The sequence below is a fragment of the Panulirus ornatus genome, chromosome 44, assembly GCF_036320965.1.
Source record: "Panulirus ornatus isolate Po-2019 chromosome 44, ASM3632096v1, whole genome shotgun sequence".
Classification (NCBI taxonomy): domain Eukaryota; kingdom Metazoa; phylum Arthropoda; class Malacostraca; order Decapoda; family Palinuridae; genus Panulirus; species Panulirus ornatus.
Genome location: NC_092267.1, coordinates 13276202 through 13296585, shown reverse-complemented (window position 1 = coordinate 13296585; position 20384 = coordinate 13276202). Strand labels below are relative to the sequence as shown.

Here is a 20384-nt window from a genome sequence, read left to right as displayed (position 1 = left end):
ACAGAGAAGTGAGGAAATAGAAAGGTCTACACAACACTGTAAATCTGTGATGTAAAATTATCACCATGAATAAGCTAAAAAATATAGAGAGAGTATTGAGGGATTTCGCGATCATGTTTAAGATGGCTGTCAGGGAAGAATGATTATAAAATTTGTGGTCTGAATTACATATCAAGAAATTCACAAACTTGACGCGGATCGTTCAGTGAAATATCTGTGCAATATAACAACTAAACTACATGACTAGATGGCAAACCTTCAGTCTATACCTACCCATGGCTACTGTGCAATCATACTTCTTCAACGCACAGGAAAATGTTATCCTTAACAGCCTAGCAAGATGGTAATGTTCATTCTTACATTTACAATACCAAAATGTTGCTCCTGGAGATGACACATTTGCGACTCTGTCCGCTGTTAAACCCTCTAAAACAAGGGTTGAGGTTATATTATAACAGAACAGATAATATATCAATATGCTAGTCCATAGGTATTATTAGATTATACCTCTAGAACATAGGCTAACATGCATCATCAACACATGGCGTACCTTCAGTCCTGCACATACGAATTTACTATGATCCAGATTTTTATTGGACAGTGTGGGATCTTATTCCTACCTGCACAACATCATAATAACTAGAGCATCTCTGTCGCAATATAGTCCTTTTTATTACTCAAGTTATTTTCCCTGCATGAGTTTGAATTCAAATATGTCTGATGTTGCAATTTCTATTCTCACACCAACATTGTTGTACTCTGTGACAATTATTTGAAATTAAGGTGTTTGTTCAGAAACCTCCTATACATGACCCACTTTCTTGAACTCACAGGTAATAAGACATGAGTTTCCTGATAAACTGATAAGGCTTATACATAACGAAGACTATTTTTCATTATTAATATAATGTGCTCAGAGGTAAATACTTCCTAGGATGCAATAAAAAAGGCGTAACATGTTATACAAAGCGTCGTACATATATATGTCCCATTTTACAGCCTCTTCAACCAGAAAGTATGAACAATGTCTCATCTGCAGTATAAGATATATCTCTTCAAGTTAGGTGTTTTAGGTTAGCATATGAACTTGTTACTTATAATTAATGTTGACTTTAAAATGTTCAATTCAGAGGTTGTAACGTATCCAACCCACACGGTGATGACTTAGTAAGAATGGTATTGATAATGGTACCCTGAGAGGTAGATAGATATGATAGATAATAGATAGAATCCTGAATTCCTTCGCCACTTCAATGTCTCATCTTCAGTATAAGATATATTTCTTCAAGTTAGGTGTTATAGTTTAGCATATGGACTTATTCATAATTAATGTTGACTTTAAAATGTTCAGTTCGGAGGCTGTAACGTATCCAACTCACACGATTATAAATAAAAATGGGATTTGATAATAGTACCCTCAGAGGTAGATAGATATGATAGATAATAGATAGAATTTTGAATTCCTTTGCCACTCGAAACATCATAAAGCTTATAAATATGATTGATCAAGTTTGGTTATAGGTCTGATCAGGCAAGGCATCACCAAGGGTTGTGATTGGTGGAGGAGCTACGAGCGCTGTGAGTGGTCGCTCGATTCAAACATCGGACATTTAAAAGTGTCAACAAGCTGGATGTTCCCTACATCGAATTTAAAATGAGAATTTCCTTATTTTAAAGGTTAGTGGTGACATGTCTGTCCTTAGAGTAGATATCTATGGGTTTTTAAGATTTCATATGTGAAGGTTTGATGGGGATTCATGACAGGAGGAGGAAGAACGACGACATATATGACTCGCCTCATGAATGGCTGTGAACTAATGAGCAGGTAGCCAAGATAAGTTTGTGATTCCTCCAGTTTACGCTTTTCTTCTGGAAGTAATGTTTAGAATGATTGATAAAAGGAGACGGGAGGGTCAGAAGGGATACCTCTTCAAATATGTAGGAAAATGTATGTTTAAGGTTAAGGAAAAGATACGGTTGAGTGCTAAATGGGCTCAGATTTATTGAGGAAAACCGCATATATATATATATATATATATATATATATATATATATATATATATATATATATATATATATATATATATTCATTTGATGAATTTCAGTGTAGTTATCTAGTTTATTTTCATAGTAGAGTAGGTGTGGTTTGGTTAGAGAATGAAAAGGAAAGCAAAGAACCCTAAGCTTGTCTGGCCTACCTTAGTGTTTCTTTCTCTTAACCTAATGTAATGTAGATGAAGAACAATGTTTTATTTAAGATATGTCCTCTTAACTGTGCAGTGTAATACAATTTTTCATGGAATGGTTGGATTCATCTTTGAAATCAAGAATTCTTTTTCTTATTATATGATAAATAGGTTATTAGTGGGTAGTGGTTTGAATTTCAAGAAAAATGTTGTGTGTATTTATATCATAGAAGATGAAGGTACCTCTAAAAGTTAGCAGAACCTTTAAAAAACATACAAGACCGTGGTTGTACACTATTTTTTCATAGAATATCAGTTGTCTTGAGAGTGGGAAACTATATAGATAGTATGCTTTGATTGTATCTTGTGTTACTAGACTGCTTTTAATGGTTTATATTGTACCTTTCCAGCTCCCTGCCTATGTTATCCTCATGATGAGTCAGAGGGGGTTCATTGTAATGGATCCCTCACCTGAGAAGGTTGCTGACCATCATGTGAAGGGTCAGTTGGCTGTTTCCACAGCCTATCTTGAGGTAAAGTAAACTGATTTGGCAAGATGTATATTTACCTTACATTATACAGTATCATCTGAGCAGCTCTTTTGTGATCCAGTTATGCAGTACAGAATTTCATGTTTTGTTTTATATATACATATATCTTTCTAAATGTTTTGATATCTCCCTAGGTATTTCATGTAATCTGTTGTTTCCCATACCAATATATTGTAGTTTGTTTAGTATTTAACAAATCTTTAATACCTTCTCTTGTTTAACATGGTGGCACATACAAAATTTCCACTGAATATGATTTAGCACATCTCATTTTTTTGTTCTTGATCGCTGTTTCCCATGTTAGCGAGGTAGCACCAGGAAACACGAAAAAAGACACACACACATATTTTTTTTCTTTTTTTTTTTTGCTTTGTCGCTGTCTCCCGCGTTTGCGAGGTAGCGCAAGGAAACAGAAGAAAGAAATGGCCCAACCCACCCCCATACACATGTATATACATACGTCCACACACGCAAATATACATACCTACGCAGCTTTCCATGGTTTACCCCAGACGCTTCACATGCCCTGATTCAATCCACTGACAGCACGTCAACCCCGGTATACCACATCGCTCCAATTCACTCTATTCCTTGCCCTCCTTTCACCCTCCTGCATGTTCAGGCCCCGATCACACAAAATCTTTTTCACTCCATCTTTCCACCTCCAATTTGGTCTCCCTCTTCTCCTAGTTCCCTCCACCTCCGACACATATATCCTCTTGGTCAATCTTTCCTCACTCATTCTCTCCATGTGCCCAAACCATTTCAAAACACCCTCTTCTGCTCTCTCAACCACGCTCTTTTTATTTCCACACATCTCTCTTACCCTTACGTTACTTACTCGATCAAACCACCTCACACCACACATTTTCCTCAAACATCTCATTTCCAGCACATCCATCCTCCTGCGCACAACTCTATCCATAGCCCATGCCTCGCAACCATACAACATTGTTGGAACCACTATTCCTTCAAACATACCCATTTTTGCTTTCCGAGACAATGTTCTCGACTTCCACACATTCTTCAAGGCTCCCAGAATTTTCGCCCCCTCCCCCACCCTATGATCCACTTCCGCTTCCATGGTTCCATCCGCTGCCAGATCCACTCCCAGATATCTAAAACACTTCACTTCCTCCAGTTTTTCTCCATTCAAACTCACCTCCCAATTGACTTGACCCTCAACCCTACTGTACCTAATAACCTTGCTCTTATTCACATTTACTCTTAACTTTCTTCTTTCACACACTTTACCAAACTCAGTCACCAGCTTCTGCAGTTTCTCACATGAATCAGCCACCAGCGCTGTATCATCAGCGAACAACAACTGACTCACTTCCCAAGCTCTCTCATCCCCAACAGACTTCATACTTGCCCTTCTTTCCAAAACTCTTGCATTCACCTCCCTAACAACCCCATCCATAAACAAATTAAACAACCATGGAGACATCACACACCCCTGCTGCAAACCTACATTCACTGAGAACCAATCACTTTCCTCTCTTCCTACACGTACACATGCCTTACATCCTCGATAAAAACTTTTCACTGCTTCTAACAACTTGCCTCCCACACCATATATTCTTAATACCTTCCACAGAGCATCTCTATCAACTCTATCATATGCCTTCTCCAGATCCATAAATGCTACATACAAATCCATTTGCTTTTCTAAGTATTTCTCACATACATTCTTCAAAGCAAACACCTGATCCACACATCCTCTACCACTTCTGAAACCACACTGCTCTTCCCCAATCTGATGCTCTGTACATGCCTTCACCCTCTCAATCAATACCCTCCCATATAATTTACCAGGAATACTCAACAAACTTATACCTCTGTAATTTGAGCACTCACTCTTATCCCCTTTGCCTTTGTACAATGGCACTATGCACGCATTCCGCCAATCCTCAGGCACCTCACCATGAGTCATACATACAGTAAATAACCTTACCAACCAGTCAACAATACAGTCACCCCCTTTTTTAATAAATTCCACTGCAATACCATCCAAACCTGCTGCCTTGCCGGCTTTCATCTTCCGCAAAGCTTTTACTACCTCTTCTCTGTTTACCAAATCATTTTCCCTAACCCTCTCACTTTGCACACCACCTCGACCAAAACACCCTATATCTGCCACTCTATCATCAAACACATTCAACAAACCTTCAAAATACTCACTCCATCTCCTTCTCACATCACCACTACTTGTTATCACCTCCCCATTTGCGCCCTTCACTGAAGTTCTCATTTGCTCCCTTGTCTTACGCACTTTATTTACCTCCTTCCAGAACATCTTTTTATTCTCCCTAAAATTTAATGATACTCTCTCACCCCAACTCTCATTTGCCCTTTTTTTCACCTCTTGCACCTTTCTCTTGACCTCCTGTCTCTTTCTTTTATACATCTCCCACTCAATTGCATTTTTTCCCTGCAAAAATCGTCCAAATGCCTCTCTCTTCTCTTTCACTAATACTCTTACTTCTTCATCCCACCACTCACTACCCTTTCTAATCAACCCACCTCCCACTCTTCTCATGCCACAAGCATCTTTTGCGCAATCCATCACTGATTCCCTAAATACATCCCATTCCTCCCCCACTCCCCTTACTTCCATTGTTCACACACACACACATATATATATATATATATATATATATATATATATATATATATATATATATTTTTTGCTTTGTCGCTGTCTCCCGCGTTTGCGAGGTAGCGCAAGGAAACAGACGAAAGAAATGGCCCAACCCACCCCCATACACATGTATATACATACGTCCACACACGCAAATATACATACCTACACAGCTTTCCATGCTTTACCCCAGACGCTTCACATGCCCTTATTCAATCCACTGACAGCACGTCAACCCCGGCATACCACATCGATCCATTTCACTCTATTCCTTGCCCTCCTTTCACCCTCCTGGATGTTCAGGCCCCGATCACACAAAATCTTTATCACTCCATCTTTCCACCTCCAATTTGGTCTCCCACTTCTCCTCGTTCCCTCCACCTCCGACACATATATCCTCTTGGTCAATCTTTCCTCACTCATTCTCTCCATGTGCCCAAACCATTTCAAAACACCCTCTTCTGCTCTCTCAACCACGCTCTTTTTATTTCCACACATCTCTCTTACCCTTACGTTACTTACTCGATCAAACCACCTCACACCACACATTGTCCTCAAACATCTCATTTCCAGCACATCTATCCTTCTGCGCACAACTCTATCCATAGCCCACGCCTCGCAACCATACAACATTGTTGGAACCACTATTCCTTCAAACATACGCATTTTTGCTTTCCGAGATAATGCTCTCGACTTCCACACATTCTTCAAGGCTCCCAGGATTTTCGCCCCCTCCCCCACCCTATGATCCACTTCCGCTTCCATGGTTCCATCCACTGCCAGATCCACTCCCAGATATCTAAAACACTTTACTTCCTCCAGTTTTTCTCCATTCAAACTTACCTCCCAATTGACTTGACCCTCAACCCTACTGTACCTAATAACCTTGCTCTTATTCACATTTACTCTTAACTTTCTTCTTTCACACACTTTACCAAACTCAGTCACCAGCTTCTGCAGTTTCCTACATGAATCAGCCACCAGCGCTGTATCATCAGCGAACAACAACTGACTCACTTCCCAAGCTCTCTCATCCCCAACAGCCTTCATACTTGCCCCTCTTTCCAAAACTCTTGCATTTACCTCCCTAACAACCCCATCCATAAACAAATTAAACAACCATGGAGACATCACACACCCCTGCCGCAAACCTACATTCACTGTACAAAGGCAAAGGGGATAAGAGTGAGTGCTCAAATTACAGAGGTATAAGTTTGTTGAGTATTCCTGGTAAATTATATGGGAGGGTATTGATTGAGAGGGTGAAGGCATGTACAGAGCATCAGATTGGGGAAGAGCAGTGTGGTTTCAGAAGTGGTAGAGGATGTGTGGATCAGGTGTTTGCTTTGAAGAATGTATGTGAGAAATACTTAGAAAAGCAAATGGATTTGTATGTAGCATTTATGGATCTGGAGAAGGCATATGATAGAGTTGATAGAGATGCTCTGTGGAAGGTATTAAGAATATATGGTGTAGGAGGCAAGTTGTTAGAAGCAGTGAAAAGTTTTTATCGAGGATGTAAGGCATGTGTACGTGTAGGAAGAGAGGAAAGTGATTGGTTCTCAGTGAATGTAGGTTTGGGGCAGGGGTGTGTGATGTCTCCATGGTTGTTTAATTTGTTTATGGATGGGGTTGTTAGGGAGGTAAATGCAAGAGTTTTGGAAAGAGGGGCAAGTATGAAGGCTGTTGGGGATGAGAGAGCTTGGGAAGTGAGTCAGTTGTTGTTCGCTGATGATACAGCGCTGGTGGCTGATTCATGTGAGAAACTGCAGAAGCTGGTGACTGAGTTTGATAAAGTGTGTGAAAGAAGAAAGTTAAGAGTAAATGAGAATAAGAGCAAGGTTATTAGGTACAGTAGGGTTGAGGGTCAAGTCAATTGGGAGGTAAGTTTGAATGGAGCAAAACTGGAGGAAGTAAAGTGTTTTAGATATCTGGGAGTGGATCTGGCAGCGGATGGAACCATGGAAGCGGAAGTGGATCATAGGGTGGAGGAGGGGAAAAAATCCTGGGAGCCTTGAAGAATGTGTGGAAGTCGAGAACATTATCTCGGAAAGCAAAAATGGGTATGTTTGAAGGAATAGTGGTTCCAACAATGTTGTATGGTTGCGAGGCGTGGGCTATGGATAGAGTTGTGCGCAGGAGGATGGATGTGCTGGAAATGAGATGTTTGAGGACAATGTGTGGTGTGAGGTGGTTTGATCGAGTAAGTAACATAAGGGTAAGAGAGATGTGTGGAAATAAAAAGAGCGTGGTTGAGAGAGCAGAAGAGGGTGTTTTGAAATGGTTTGGGCACATGGAGAAAATGAGTGAGGAAAGATTGACCAAGAGGATATATGTGTCGGAGGTGGAGGGAACGAGGAGAAGTGGGAGACCAAATTGGAGGTGGAAAGATGGAGTGAAAAAGATTTTGTGTGATCGGGGCCTGAACATGCAGGAGGGTGAAAGGAGGGCAAGGAATAGAGTGAATTGGAGCGATGTGGTATACCGGGGTTGACATGCTGTCAGTGGATTGAATCAGGGCATGTGAAGCGTCTGGGGTAAACCATGGAAAGCTGTGTAGGTATGTATATTTGCGTGTGTGGACGTATGTATATACATGTGTATGGGGGTGGGTTGGGCCATTTCTTTCGTCTGTTTCCTTGCGCTACCTCGCAAACGCAGGAGACAGCGACAAAGCAAAAATATATATATTTATATATCATACTTAGTCGCTCTCTCCCGTGTTAGTCATGTAGCGCAAGGAAACAGACAAAAGAATGGCCCAATCCACCCACATACATGTGTATATACATAAATCCCCACACACACACATATACATACCTCTACATTTCAATGTATACATACATACACATATACATATATACACCTGTACACATTCATACCTGCTGCCCCCATCCATTCCCCCCGCCACCACGCCACACATGAAATGGCACCCCCCCCCACCCCCACACGTGTGTGTGAGGTAGCACAATTAAAAGACAGCAAAGGCTACATTCATTCACACTCAGTCTCTAGCTGTCATGTGTAATGCATCGAAACCACAGCTTCCTTTCCACATCCAGGCCCCACAAAACTTTCTGTGGTTTACCTCAGATGCTTTACATGCCGTGGTTCAATCCATTGAACCATATGTAAGTAGGAGTTTAACGTTCTTGAGTAATTGACTTTCTTCTCTTATAGATGTAGCTATCAAATGCTTTCATTATTTTTTTTTTACACTACCTCCTTCAACCTTTTCTCATGATTCTTTGTCAGAGGAGTTTTTCCTTTTTAAACACCAACACATTATCACATGGGCCTTGAATTTCTAAACTTGGATCGTATATGGCCTAAGCTTTGCCTGCCAGTTTCACCCATTGTTTTTTGAAGCGTTCAAACTTTATGGCATCTTTTACAGTCAAAATTCTTGCGATAAGGTTGTGATATACACCACAAGGTGTGGTTCAAGTCTTTTGACACCCACAGCAAATAACTTAATGCATTCTTATTCAGATATGATGGCTCCACATAGCATTCTCCCACTGCTTTCATATCTTTTCACTTTCTCTCTCTTGATTTTCATTTCTTTACAGCTGCCTCTCAAATTTCAGATTTGAACAGAATATCCCATTGGGGCAGTTTTGACCCACTTAAGTTTTAACATGCCAAACCCAATTTCTCCCTGTTTCTGTTTAGAACTCCCTCACAACTTTCTCAACTCCTCTGATGGTTCTGCAATACCAACGTTCAATGCTTTACACATACTTGTTATCATATAATATCTGATCTCTCTCAAAAACCCCACGTTACATAAATATTTGTTTGCTTGTACAAAATTGAGAACCATGGTCGGATGCCAAAAATTCTTTTCAGAACGGTTATTCCTACACAAAGAATTATCCACATCAGTCTTGAAAGGACTGCTGATTTCATGGTTCATGTGGGTTAGGAAAGTAGACTGTGAGAGATGGGTGCTTCTTAGTGCTTGTGTACCAGGATGTAATCTGCTACCTCTTTTTGTCTCTGATGCTCGTTCCCTTCAAGGGGGTGGCCATGGCAAAATTCTCTTTAACTGGTGAGCTGAGGATGTCATATGACTTAAAAAAAGAAGGAAGCTGAATTGCATTGAGCGAGTGAGCTTCTTAACAGTTCTGATGAAAGCAATTGAGTCTTTTTGTCAGGTTATCATTTTGGGGCATAGAGTTCTCTGGTGTAAATGAAAATGGGGAAAAGTTTGTATGTGCTGAAAGGGGATTAGCATTTGGGAATATAGGGTTCAAGAAAAGGTGTACAATATACTTAAGTTTATGAGGATGAGTTGGGTGAGAATCTGTGGCTGTTAAAGGATTACAGTATGTGTAAATTGGCAAGTGCACAAGGAAGAGGCTGTTGGATGTGAAGGTGCTGAGATGGGCAGCAGGTGGTGTCTTATTATTTCATGATAAAGATGGGTGAGAATTTTGTTGGAGGGTTTAAGAAAGATAAAATGTGGTAGTTGTGCAGGGATGCAAGGCAAGATTGAGTGGGGAATGGCATAGGATAGTAGTAAATGAAACTGTTAAAGTGGTAGAGGAGTGGAGGGTAATAAAGGAAAACAGTATCAATGAGTGTGGCTGGCTAAAGGGAGGATATAGACATGTGAGGAAGGATAGGGAAAGGCAGAACAAGGAAGTAAAACCATAAGTAAAAGAGGAAAAAGGATATATATATATATATATATATATATATATATATATAAAATAGTGAAATTGGAAAAAATGTAGCTTAGATATTGAAGCTCATTGATACAGTGGTCAAATTGATGAGAACTACTATTGACGTTTGTGTAAATAAATTATACATTTCCTTTTTCCATAGCCAGAGGTTGAACCATTATGTGACATCCATTTTTTCATTTCATTTCAAGCTAGAAGTTTCAGTTTTCTAAATTGTTTCTTACATTTTTCATACGTATATATATGTATGTGTGTGTGTGTATATGTGCGTATGTATGTGTGTGTGTATGTGTATATATATGTATATATATATATTATCCCTGGGGATAGGGGTGAAAGAATACTTCCCACGCATTCCTTGCGTGTCGTAGAAAGCGACTAGAGGGGACGGGAGCGGGGGGCCAGAAATCCTCCCCTCCTTGTATTTTTTTTTTTAACTTTCTATTAAAAAAGGGGGTGACTGTATTGTTGACTGGTGGGTAAGGTTATTTAATGTGTGTATGACTCATGGTGAGGTGCCTGAGGATTGGCGGAATGCGTGCATAGTGCCATTGTACAAAGGCAAAGGGGATAAGAGTGAGTGCTCAAATTACAGAGGTATAAGTTTGTTGAGTATTCCTGGTAAATTATATGGGAGGGTATTGATTGAGAGGGTGAAGGCATGTACAGAGCATCAGATTGGGGAAGAGCAGTGTGGTTTCAGAAGTGGTAGAGGATGTGTGGATCAGGTGTTTGCTTTGAAGAATGTATGTGAGAAATACTTAGAAAAGCAAATGGATTTGTATGTAGCATTTATGGATCTGGAGAAGGCATATGATAAGAGTTGATAGAGATGCTCTGTGGAAGGTATTAAGAATATATGGTGTGGGAGGAAAGTTGTTAGAAGCAGTAAAAAGTTTTTATCGTGGATGTAAGGCATGTGTACGTGTAGGAAGAGAGGAAAGTGATTGGTTCTCAGTGAATGTAGGTTTGCGGTAGGGGTGTGTGATGTCTGCATGGATGTTTAATTTGTTTATGGATGGGGTTGTTAGGGAGGTAAATGCAAGAGTTTTGGAAAGAGGGGCAAGTATGAAGTCTGTTGGGGATGAGAGAGCTTGGGAAGTGAGTCAGTTGTTGTTCGCTGATGATACAGCGCTGGTGGCTGATTCTTGTGAGAAACTGCAGAAGCTGGTGACTGAGTTTGGTAAAGTGTGTGGAAGAAGAAGAAAGTTAAGAGTAAATGTGAATAAGAGCAAGGTTATTAGGTACAGTAGGGTTGAGGGTCAAGTCAATTGGGAGGTGAGTTTGAATGGAGAAAAACTGGAGGAAGTGAAGTGTTTTAGATATCTGGGAGTGGATCTGGCAGCGGATGGAACCATGGAAGCGGAAGTGGATCATAGGGTGGGGGAGGGGGCGAAAATTCTGGGGGCCTTGAAGAATGTGTGGAAGTCGAGAACATTATCTCGGAAAGCAAAAATGGGTATGTTTGAAGGAATAGTGGTTCCAACAATGTTGTATGGTTGCGAGGCGTGGGCTATGGATAGAGCTGTGCGCAGGAGGATGGATGTGCTGGAAATGAGATGTTTGAGGACAATGTGTGGTGTGAGGTGGTTTGATCGAGTAAGTAACGTAAGGGTAAGAGAGATGTGTGGAAATAAAAAGAGCGTGGTTGAGAGAGCAGAAGAGGGTGTTTTGAAGTGGTTCGGGCACATGGAGAGAATGAGTGAGGAAAGATTGACCAAGAGGATATATGTGTCGGAGGTGGAGGGAACGAGGAGAAGAGGGAGACCAAATTGGAGGTGGAAAGATGGAGTGAAAAAGATTTTGTGTGATCGGGGCCTGAACATGCAGGAGGGTGAAAGGAGGGCAAGGAATAGAGTGAATTGGAGCGATGTGGTATACCGGGGTTGACATGCTGTCAGTGGATTGAATCAAGGCATGTGAAGCGTCTGGGGTAAACCATGGAAAGCTGTGTAGGTATGTATATTTGCGTGTGTGGACGTATGTATATACATGTGTATGGGGGTGGGTTGGGCTATTTCTTTCGTCTGTTTCCTTGCGCTACCTCGCAAACGCGGGAGACAGTGACAAAGCAAAAAAAAAAAAAAAAAAATATATGGATGGTGTCACCATAAAAAGAGTGAATGATTGGGAGGAATAAGACAAAGGTATGAGGGATGAAAAGGGGACAAGTAAGAGATCTGGGTAGAGAATGTTGATGAATTTCAGAGAATAAGAAAATGTTTTAGGAGGTGAATAGTGTGAAGAGAATAAGAGAGCAAAGGTAGGGTGGCAGTGAGGAGAGCTGGTCGTACAATGGTAACAAAGGTGTGAAAAGGAGGAGAATGTATTTCGTATGACTTGTAGTGTGTTTTAGATGATAGGAAGGTAGAGGTAGTATGTTTGTGATGAGGTGGCATGCAGCATGAGAGCATCATGATGAATTTAATGGTGATAAGAGAGGCTTGTGAAGGTGAAAGTGCAGCTGGTATTTATGTCTATCTAGAATGAAGAGGCAGAAATCAGGATTTTTGTGGGGGATGTGGTCATCCGTATTGTAATAAATTTTAGATGTTGAATGTAATGGAACCTGTCTAATGAGACTTTTACAGTGCTGGGGTAATGTGATCTGATGTCACCTGCATAGAAGAAAGTTTTTACATTCTTGGTTTATGGCAGTGAAGGGAGATTATGTTGGAAATGATTGAAGAGAGTTTTTTTATTTTTTATTTTTATTATACTTTGTCGCTGTCTCCCGCGTTTGCGAGGTAGCGCAAGGAAACAGACGAAAGAAATGGCCCAACCCCCCCCCCCCATACACATGTATATACATACGTCCACACACGCAAATATACATACCTACACAGCTTTCCATGGTTTACCCCAGACGCTTCACATGCCCTGATTCAATCCATTGACAGCACGTCAACCCCGGTATACCACATCGCTCCAATTCACTCTATTCCTTGCCCTCCTTTCACCCTCCTGCATGTTCAGGCCCCGATCACACAAAATCCTTTTCACTCCATCTTTCCACCTCCAATTTGGTCTCCCTCTTCTCCTCGTTCCCTCCACCTCCGACACATATATCCTCTTGGTCAATCTTTCCTCACTCATTCTCTCCATGTGCCCATACCATTTCAAAACACCCTCTTCTGCTCTCTCAACCACGCTCTTTTTATTTCCACACATCTCTCTTACCCTTACGTTACTCGATCAAACCACCTCACACCACACATTGTCCTCAAACATCTCATTTCCAGCACATCCATCCTCCTGCGCACAACTCTATCCATAGCCCACGCCTCGCAACCATACAACATTGTTGGAACCACTATTCCTTCAAACATACCCATTTTTGCTTTCCGAGATAATGTTCTCGACTTCCACACGTTCTTCAAGGCCCCCAGAATTTTCGCCCCCTCCCCCACCCTGTGATCCACTTCCGCTTCCATGGTTCCATCCGCTGCCAGATCCACTCCCAGATATCTAAAACACTTCACTTCCTCCAGTTTTTCTCCATTCAAACTCACCTCCCAATTGACTTGACCCTCAACCCTACTGTACCTAATAACCTTGCTCTTATTCACATTTACTCTTAATTTTCTTCTTCCACACACTTTACCAAACTCAGTCACCAGTTTCTGCAGTTTCTCACATGAATCAGCCACCAGCGCTGTATCATCAGCGAACAACAACTGACTCACTTCCCAAGCTCTCTCATCCCCAACAGACTTCATACTTGCCCCTCTTTCCAAAACTCTTGCATTTACCTCCCTAACAACCCCATCCATAAACAAATTAAACAACCATGGAGACATCACACACCCCTGCTGCAAACCTACATTCACTGAGAACCAATCACTTTCCTCTCTTCCTACACGTACACATGCCTTACATCCTCGATAAAAACTTTTTACTGCTTCTAACAACTTGCCTCCCACACCATATATTCTTAATACCTTCCACAGAGCATCTCTATCAACTCAATCATATGCCTTCTCCAGATCCATAAATGCTACATACAAATCCATTTGCTTTTCTAAGTATTTCTCACATACATTCTTCAAAGCAAACACCTGATCCACACATCCTCTACCACTTCTGAAACCACACTGCTCTTCCCCAATCTGATGCTCTGTACATGCCTTCACCCTCTCAATCAATACCCTCCCATATAATTTACCAGGAATACTCAACAAACTTATACCTCTGTAATTTGAGCACTCTTATCCCCTTTGCCTTTGTACAATGGCACTATGCACGCATTCCGCCAATCCTCAGGCACCTCACCATGAGTCATACATACATTAAATAACCTTACCAACCAGTCAACAATACAGTCACCCCCTTTTTTAATAAATTCCACTGCAATACCGTCCAAACCTGCTGCCTTGCCGGCTTTCATCTTCCGCAAAGCTTTCACTACCTCTTCTCTGTTTACCAAATCATTTTCCCTAACCCTCTCACTTTGCACACCACCTCGACCAAAACACCCTATATCTGCCACTCTATCATCAAACACATTCAACAAACCTTCAAAATACTCACTCCATCTCCTTCTCACATCACTACTACTTGTTATCACCTCCCCATTTGCTCCCTTCACTGAAGTTCCCATTTGCTCCCTTGTCTTACGCACTTTATTTACCTCCTTCCAGAACATCTTTTTATTCTCCCTAAAATTTAATGATACTCTCTCACCCCAACTCTCATTTGCCCTTTTTTTCACCTCTTGCACCTTTCTCTTGACTTCCTGTCTCTTTCTTTTATACATCTCCCACTCAATTGCATTTTTTCCCTGCAAAAATCGTCCAAATGCCTCTCTCTTCTCTTTCACTAATACTCTTACTTCTTCATCCCACCACTCACTACCCTTTCTAATCAACCCACCTCCCACTCTTCTCATGCCACAAGCATCTTTTGCGCAATCCATCACTGATTCCCTAAATACATCCCATTCCTCCCCCACTCCCCTTACTTCCATTGTTCTCACCTTTTTCCATTCTGTACTCAGTCTCTCCTGGTACTTCCTCACACAGGTCTCCTTCCCAAGCTCATATTCTATTTAAACTTATTGCTCATGCAATGTTCCATATTCGTACATATACAAAATTTGTATGATGTCTGTCTAACCAAGTTTCACTTTTCAGCTACTTTACATGGAAACATGTTTTTATTCTTGTGTAATGTTAGTTGAAAAATTTTCAGATAAGTCCAGTCCACAAACAGAAGAAAAAATCAGTTAAAGAAGATATTCCTGTCCTGCGACTTATTCACTTTGTTCACTCTCCAAAGGTCACATTTGATACTGTCAAACTAGGTACTACATGTCATCGAAAGCTCAGAGTTCTCAATCCTAAGGACCAGACACAAGAGGTAAGACTTTTTTTTGCAAATCTCAGTTCTGTGTAGTTTTGCATGCAGTGCATGGCTCTCATGGTAATAACAATGATGGTTCTTGGGTTGCATTTACATATTAGAATTTTTCCAATATACTTTTTATTATAAAGTGGCAGACATTCATAGTGACAAAACTCTTTATTGGTTAATCAGGTGTGTCCGAATGTATGGTTAGTGCCTTTATGTAAAGGCTAAGGGGATTATAGTGAATGCTCTAATTACAGAGGTATAAGTTGTGTGGGTGACTGATGATTGAGAAATTTGTAGCATGCACAGGATCTGGTGTATGGTTCCTAGTGAGGATGGATCTCCATCAAGGATGAATGATGTTACTGTGGTAGTTTAATCTGTTCATAAATAAGATGGTAAGGGAGATGAATGCAGGGGTCATAAGGGAAGGGGTGGGGCTTTGATATTCTGGGGATAGTGCAGCATGGGAGATGAATCAATTGCTGTTTGCGGATGACATGCCAAACACAAGGGAGAAACTCCTTGCTGGTGACAGAGTTTACTGAAGGGAAAAGTGGAGATTGAATGAGGACAAAAGTAAGGTAATGAGGTGCAACAGAGGATTGACACAGGATGGTTTGAGAGTAAGTTTGAACTGGGAGGAACTGGTGGAAGTTGAAGGCTTTATTTACCTACAGGTGGATTTGATGATGGAACCACAGGGGCTGAATTGAGTCATAGAGTGGGACAGGGGCTAAGATCCTGGGTGTTGTGAGGAATGGGAGGGAGAACAGTTCACTGTTTGTTTGGGCAAAGATTGGAATGTGTAAAAGTACAGTAGGCCTGACAGTGTTATATAGATGTGACTTTTGGGCTCTTGGGTGCAAAAGAATGGAAGATGGTGGGTTTGCTGGTAATGAAATGCCTTGGGACAATATGGTGTGTGTATTGTATTGATTGTGTAAAGAATGATGGCATGAAAGAGAGGTGTTGCAGCAAGTGGAGTCTGATTGAAAGAGCTGTTGAGGATGTGTTGAAATGGTTTGGGCACATATGACAAATGTAGAAAGCCTGATTATGAGGATCATTGTGTAGGAAGTGAAGGGAGGAAGAAAGAGGTGGACTAAGGAGATGGAAGCATGGAGTGAAGGGGCCTTTGAGGTGTCAAGGTCTCAAAATTCAGAAAGGTTAGAGGCTTGCATGGGATAGAATGAATTGGGTCAATGAGGTGACTGAGGGGGCAGTGGGCAGAACCCGGGCACATTTATCGGTCAGAGGAAACCATGGCATGGGTTCTGTAGTTGTTCCGTATGCTTCTTCTTGTGGTAGGACAGTGGATAGGTTTTTGAGTTTCTTGCAGGGCTTGTTATTTTTGTTTTATATCCTTTTTCTCTCCAGGTATTCCTGCAGACTTGAAATTTTGTTTTCTTCCAGGTTTAGAGGCTTTCAGGTTCATTTGATTTTTTTTAACCTTTCAAATTATTGCCTTGTTTAAATTTTCATATATCTCTAATCTTTCTAGGCTGTAGAGTTTGTCATTTCATCCTCGTAGTAGTATCTGTTTTCCATCCCTTCTCAGTTTTCTTCTCTAACTTGTTTATTCCATTTGTTAGGTTGATCAAATGACACAGCAGTTTTCAGTTTTTTCAAGTGTATACATTAAAACATGTTCATCTGCAGTTTTCTGCCTTGTAGTGAAAATTCTTACTGTCATACTAGTCATTACTTGGTTTGAAAGTGCTATCCTCTGAATTTGCTCTTTTAATTTCAGTAGTGGTGATGTGAGAAGGAGATGGAATGAGTATTTTGAAGGTTTGTTGAATGTGTCTGATGACAGAGTGGCAGATATAGGGTGTTTGGGTCGAGGTGGTGTGCAAAGTGAGAGGGTTAGGGAAAATGATTTGGTAAACAGAGAAGAGGTAGTAAAAGCTTTGCGGAAGATGAAAGCCGGCAAGGCAGCAGGTTTGGATGGTATTGCAGTGGAATTTATTAAAAAAGGGGGTGACTGTATTGTTGACTGGTTGGTAAGGTTATTTAATATATGTATGACTCATGGTGAGGTGCCTGAGGATTGGCGGAATGCGTGCATAGTGCCATTGTACAAAGGCAAAGGGGATAAGAGTGAGTGCTCAAATTACAGAGGTATAAGTTTGTTGAGTATTCCTGGTAAATTATATGGGAGGGTATTGATTGAGAGGGTGAAGGCATGTACAGAGCATCAGATTGGGGAAGAGCAGTGTGGTTTCAGAAGTGGTAGAGGATGTGTGGATCAGGTGTTTGCTTTGAAGAATGTATGTGAGAAATACTTAGAAAAGCAAATGGATTTGTATGTAGCATTTATGGATCTGGAGAAGGCATATGATAGAGTTGATAGAGATGCTCTGTGGAAGGTATTAAGAATATATGGTGTGGGAGGCAAGTTGTTAGAAGCAGTGAAAAGTTTTTATCGAGGATGTAAGGCATGTGTACGTGTAGGAAGAGAGGAAAGTGATTGGTTCTCAGTGAATGTAGGTTTGCGGCAGGGGTGTGTGATGTCTCCATGGTTGTTTAATTTGTTTATGGATGGGGTTGTTAGGGAGGTAAATGCAAGAGTTTTGGAAAGAGGGGCAAGTATGAAGTCTGTTGGGGATGAGAGAGCTTGGGAAGTGAGTCAGTTGTTGTTCGCTGATGATACAGCGCTGGTAGCGGATTCATGTGAGAAACTGCAGAAGCTGGTGACGGAGTTTGGTAAAGTGTGTGGAAGAAGAAAGTTAAGAGTAAATGTGAATAAGAGCAAGGTTATTAGGTACAGTAGGGTTGAGGGTCAAGTCAATTGGGAGGTGAGTTTGAATGGAGAAAAACTGGAGGAAGTGAAGTGTTTTAGATATCTGGGAGTGGATCTGTCAGCGGATGGAACCATGGAAGCGGAAGTGGATCATAGGGTGGGGGAGGGGGCGAAAATTTTGGGAGCCTTGAAAAATGTGTGGAAGTCGAGAACATTATCCCGGAAAGCAAAAATGGGTATGTTTGAAGGAATAGTGGTTCCAACAATGTTGTATGGTTGCGAGGCGTGGGCTATGGATAGAGTTGTGCGCAGGAGGATGGATGTGCTGGAAATGAGATGTTTGAGGACAATGTGTGGTGTGAGGTGGTTTGATCGAGTAAGTAACGTAAGGGTAAGAGAGATGTGTGGAAATAAAAAGAGCGTGGTTGAGAGAGCAGAAGAGGGTGTTTTGAAATGGTTTGGGCACATGGAGAGAATGAGTGAGGAAAGATTGACCAAGAGGATATATGTGTCGGAGGTGGAGGGAACGAGGAGAAGAGGGAGACCAAATTGGAGGTGGAAAGATGGAGTGAAAAGGATTTTGTGTGATCGGGGCCTGAACATGCAGGAGGGTGAAAGGAGGGCAAGAAATAGAGTGAATTGGAGCGATGTGGTATACAGGGGTTGACGTGCTGTCAGTGGATTGAATCAAGGCATGTGAAGCGTCCGGGGTAAACCATGGAAAGCTGTGTAGGTATGTATATTTGCGTGTGTGGACGTGTGTATGTACATGTGTATGGGGGGGGGGTTGGGCCATTTCTTTCGTCTGTTTCCTTGCGCTACCTCGCAAACGCGGGAGACAGCGACAAAGTATAAAAAAAAAAAAAAAAAAAAATTTCAGTTTCTCATTTATGATGACTCCTTGATCTTTGAAGCTTGTTTCACTTTCCTTGTTGGACCATTGTACGGTTTCATCAAAGTGTTGTTAATTGTTATATGACGATATATTATTTTTTTATTATACTTGATCGCCATTTCCCATGTCAGTGAGGTAGCGCCAGGAGACAGACGAAGAATGGCCCATCCACTCATATGCACATATATATCTATTTATTTATTTATTATACTTTGTTGCTGTCTTCCGCGTTAGCGAGGCCCATCCACTCATATACACATATATTTATTTATTTATTTATTATACTTTTGTTGCTGTCTCCCGCGTTAGCAAGGTAGCGCAAGGAAACAGACGAAAGAATGGCCCAACCCACCCACATACACATGTATCTACATACACGTCCACACACGCACATATACATACCTATACATCTCAAAGTATACATATATACACACACACATATATGTATATACACAATTACATAATTCGCACTGTCTGCCCTTATTCATTGCTGTCGCCACCCCGCCACACATGAAATGGCAACCCCCTCCCCCGCACAGTATGAAATATATATATATATATTTTTTTTTTATACTATTCGCTATTTCCCGCATTATTTTTTTTTCCCATGCATTTTTGCCATTTCCATCATTAACAAGGTAGCATTAGGAACAGAGGACTAAGCCTTAGAGGGAAAATCCTCACTTTGCCCCCTTCTGTGTTCCTTCTTTTGGAAAAGTAAAAATGGGAGGGAAGGATTTCCAGCCCCCCATCTCCTTTTAATCGCCTTTTACGACATGTAGGGAATACGTGGGAAGTATTCTTTCTCCCCTATCCCCACATCCACACCTCACAGGCCTCTTCTTGGTTCACCCCAGATGCTTCACATGCCTGTTGACCCCGGTATCCCACATCATTCCAATTCACTCTATTTCTTGCAAACCTTTTCCCCTCCTGTATGTTCAGGCCCCGATTGCTCAAAATCTTTTTCACTCCATCCTTCCACCTCCAATTTGGTCTCCTGCCTCTATTTGTTGCCTCCACCTCTGACACATATATCCTATTTGTCAGTCTTTCCTCACTCATTTTCTCCTTATGTCCAAACCAGTTTAACACACCCTCTTTTGCTCTCTCTCCCATACTCATTTTATTTCCACACATCTCTCTTACCCTTTCATGACTTACTCAATCAAACCACCTCACACCACATATTGTCCTCAAACCTTTCAATTTCAACACATCCACCCTATTCCATACTTGCTAAATTTTATCTCTATAAAATTCCATTGTATTTGCTTCTGCCCATTTGCATCTCCTTTTGATCAGCTTTTGATTTTGTC

The 20384-nt window shown here is 41.2% G+C and overlaps 1 protein-coding gene across 1 annotated transcript in view; it reads left to right on the top strand.

Moving 5' to 3' along the window:
* Window positions 1–1578: 1578 nt before the first annotated feature.
* The window catches only part of LOC139762751 (uncharacterized), a 173211-nt gene continuing 154405 nt past the window's right edge, over window positions 1579–20384 (top strand). The window contains 3 exon segments of the mRNA XM_071687858.1: window positions 1579–1677; window positions 2597–2719; window positions 15266–15433. Coding sequence (XP_071543959.1) covers window positions 2618–2719; window positions 15266–15433 — 270 coding nt within the window. The 5' untranslated portion in view covers window positions 1579–1677; window positions 2597–2617.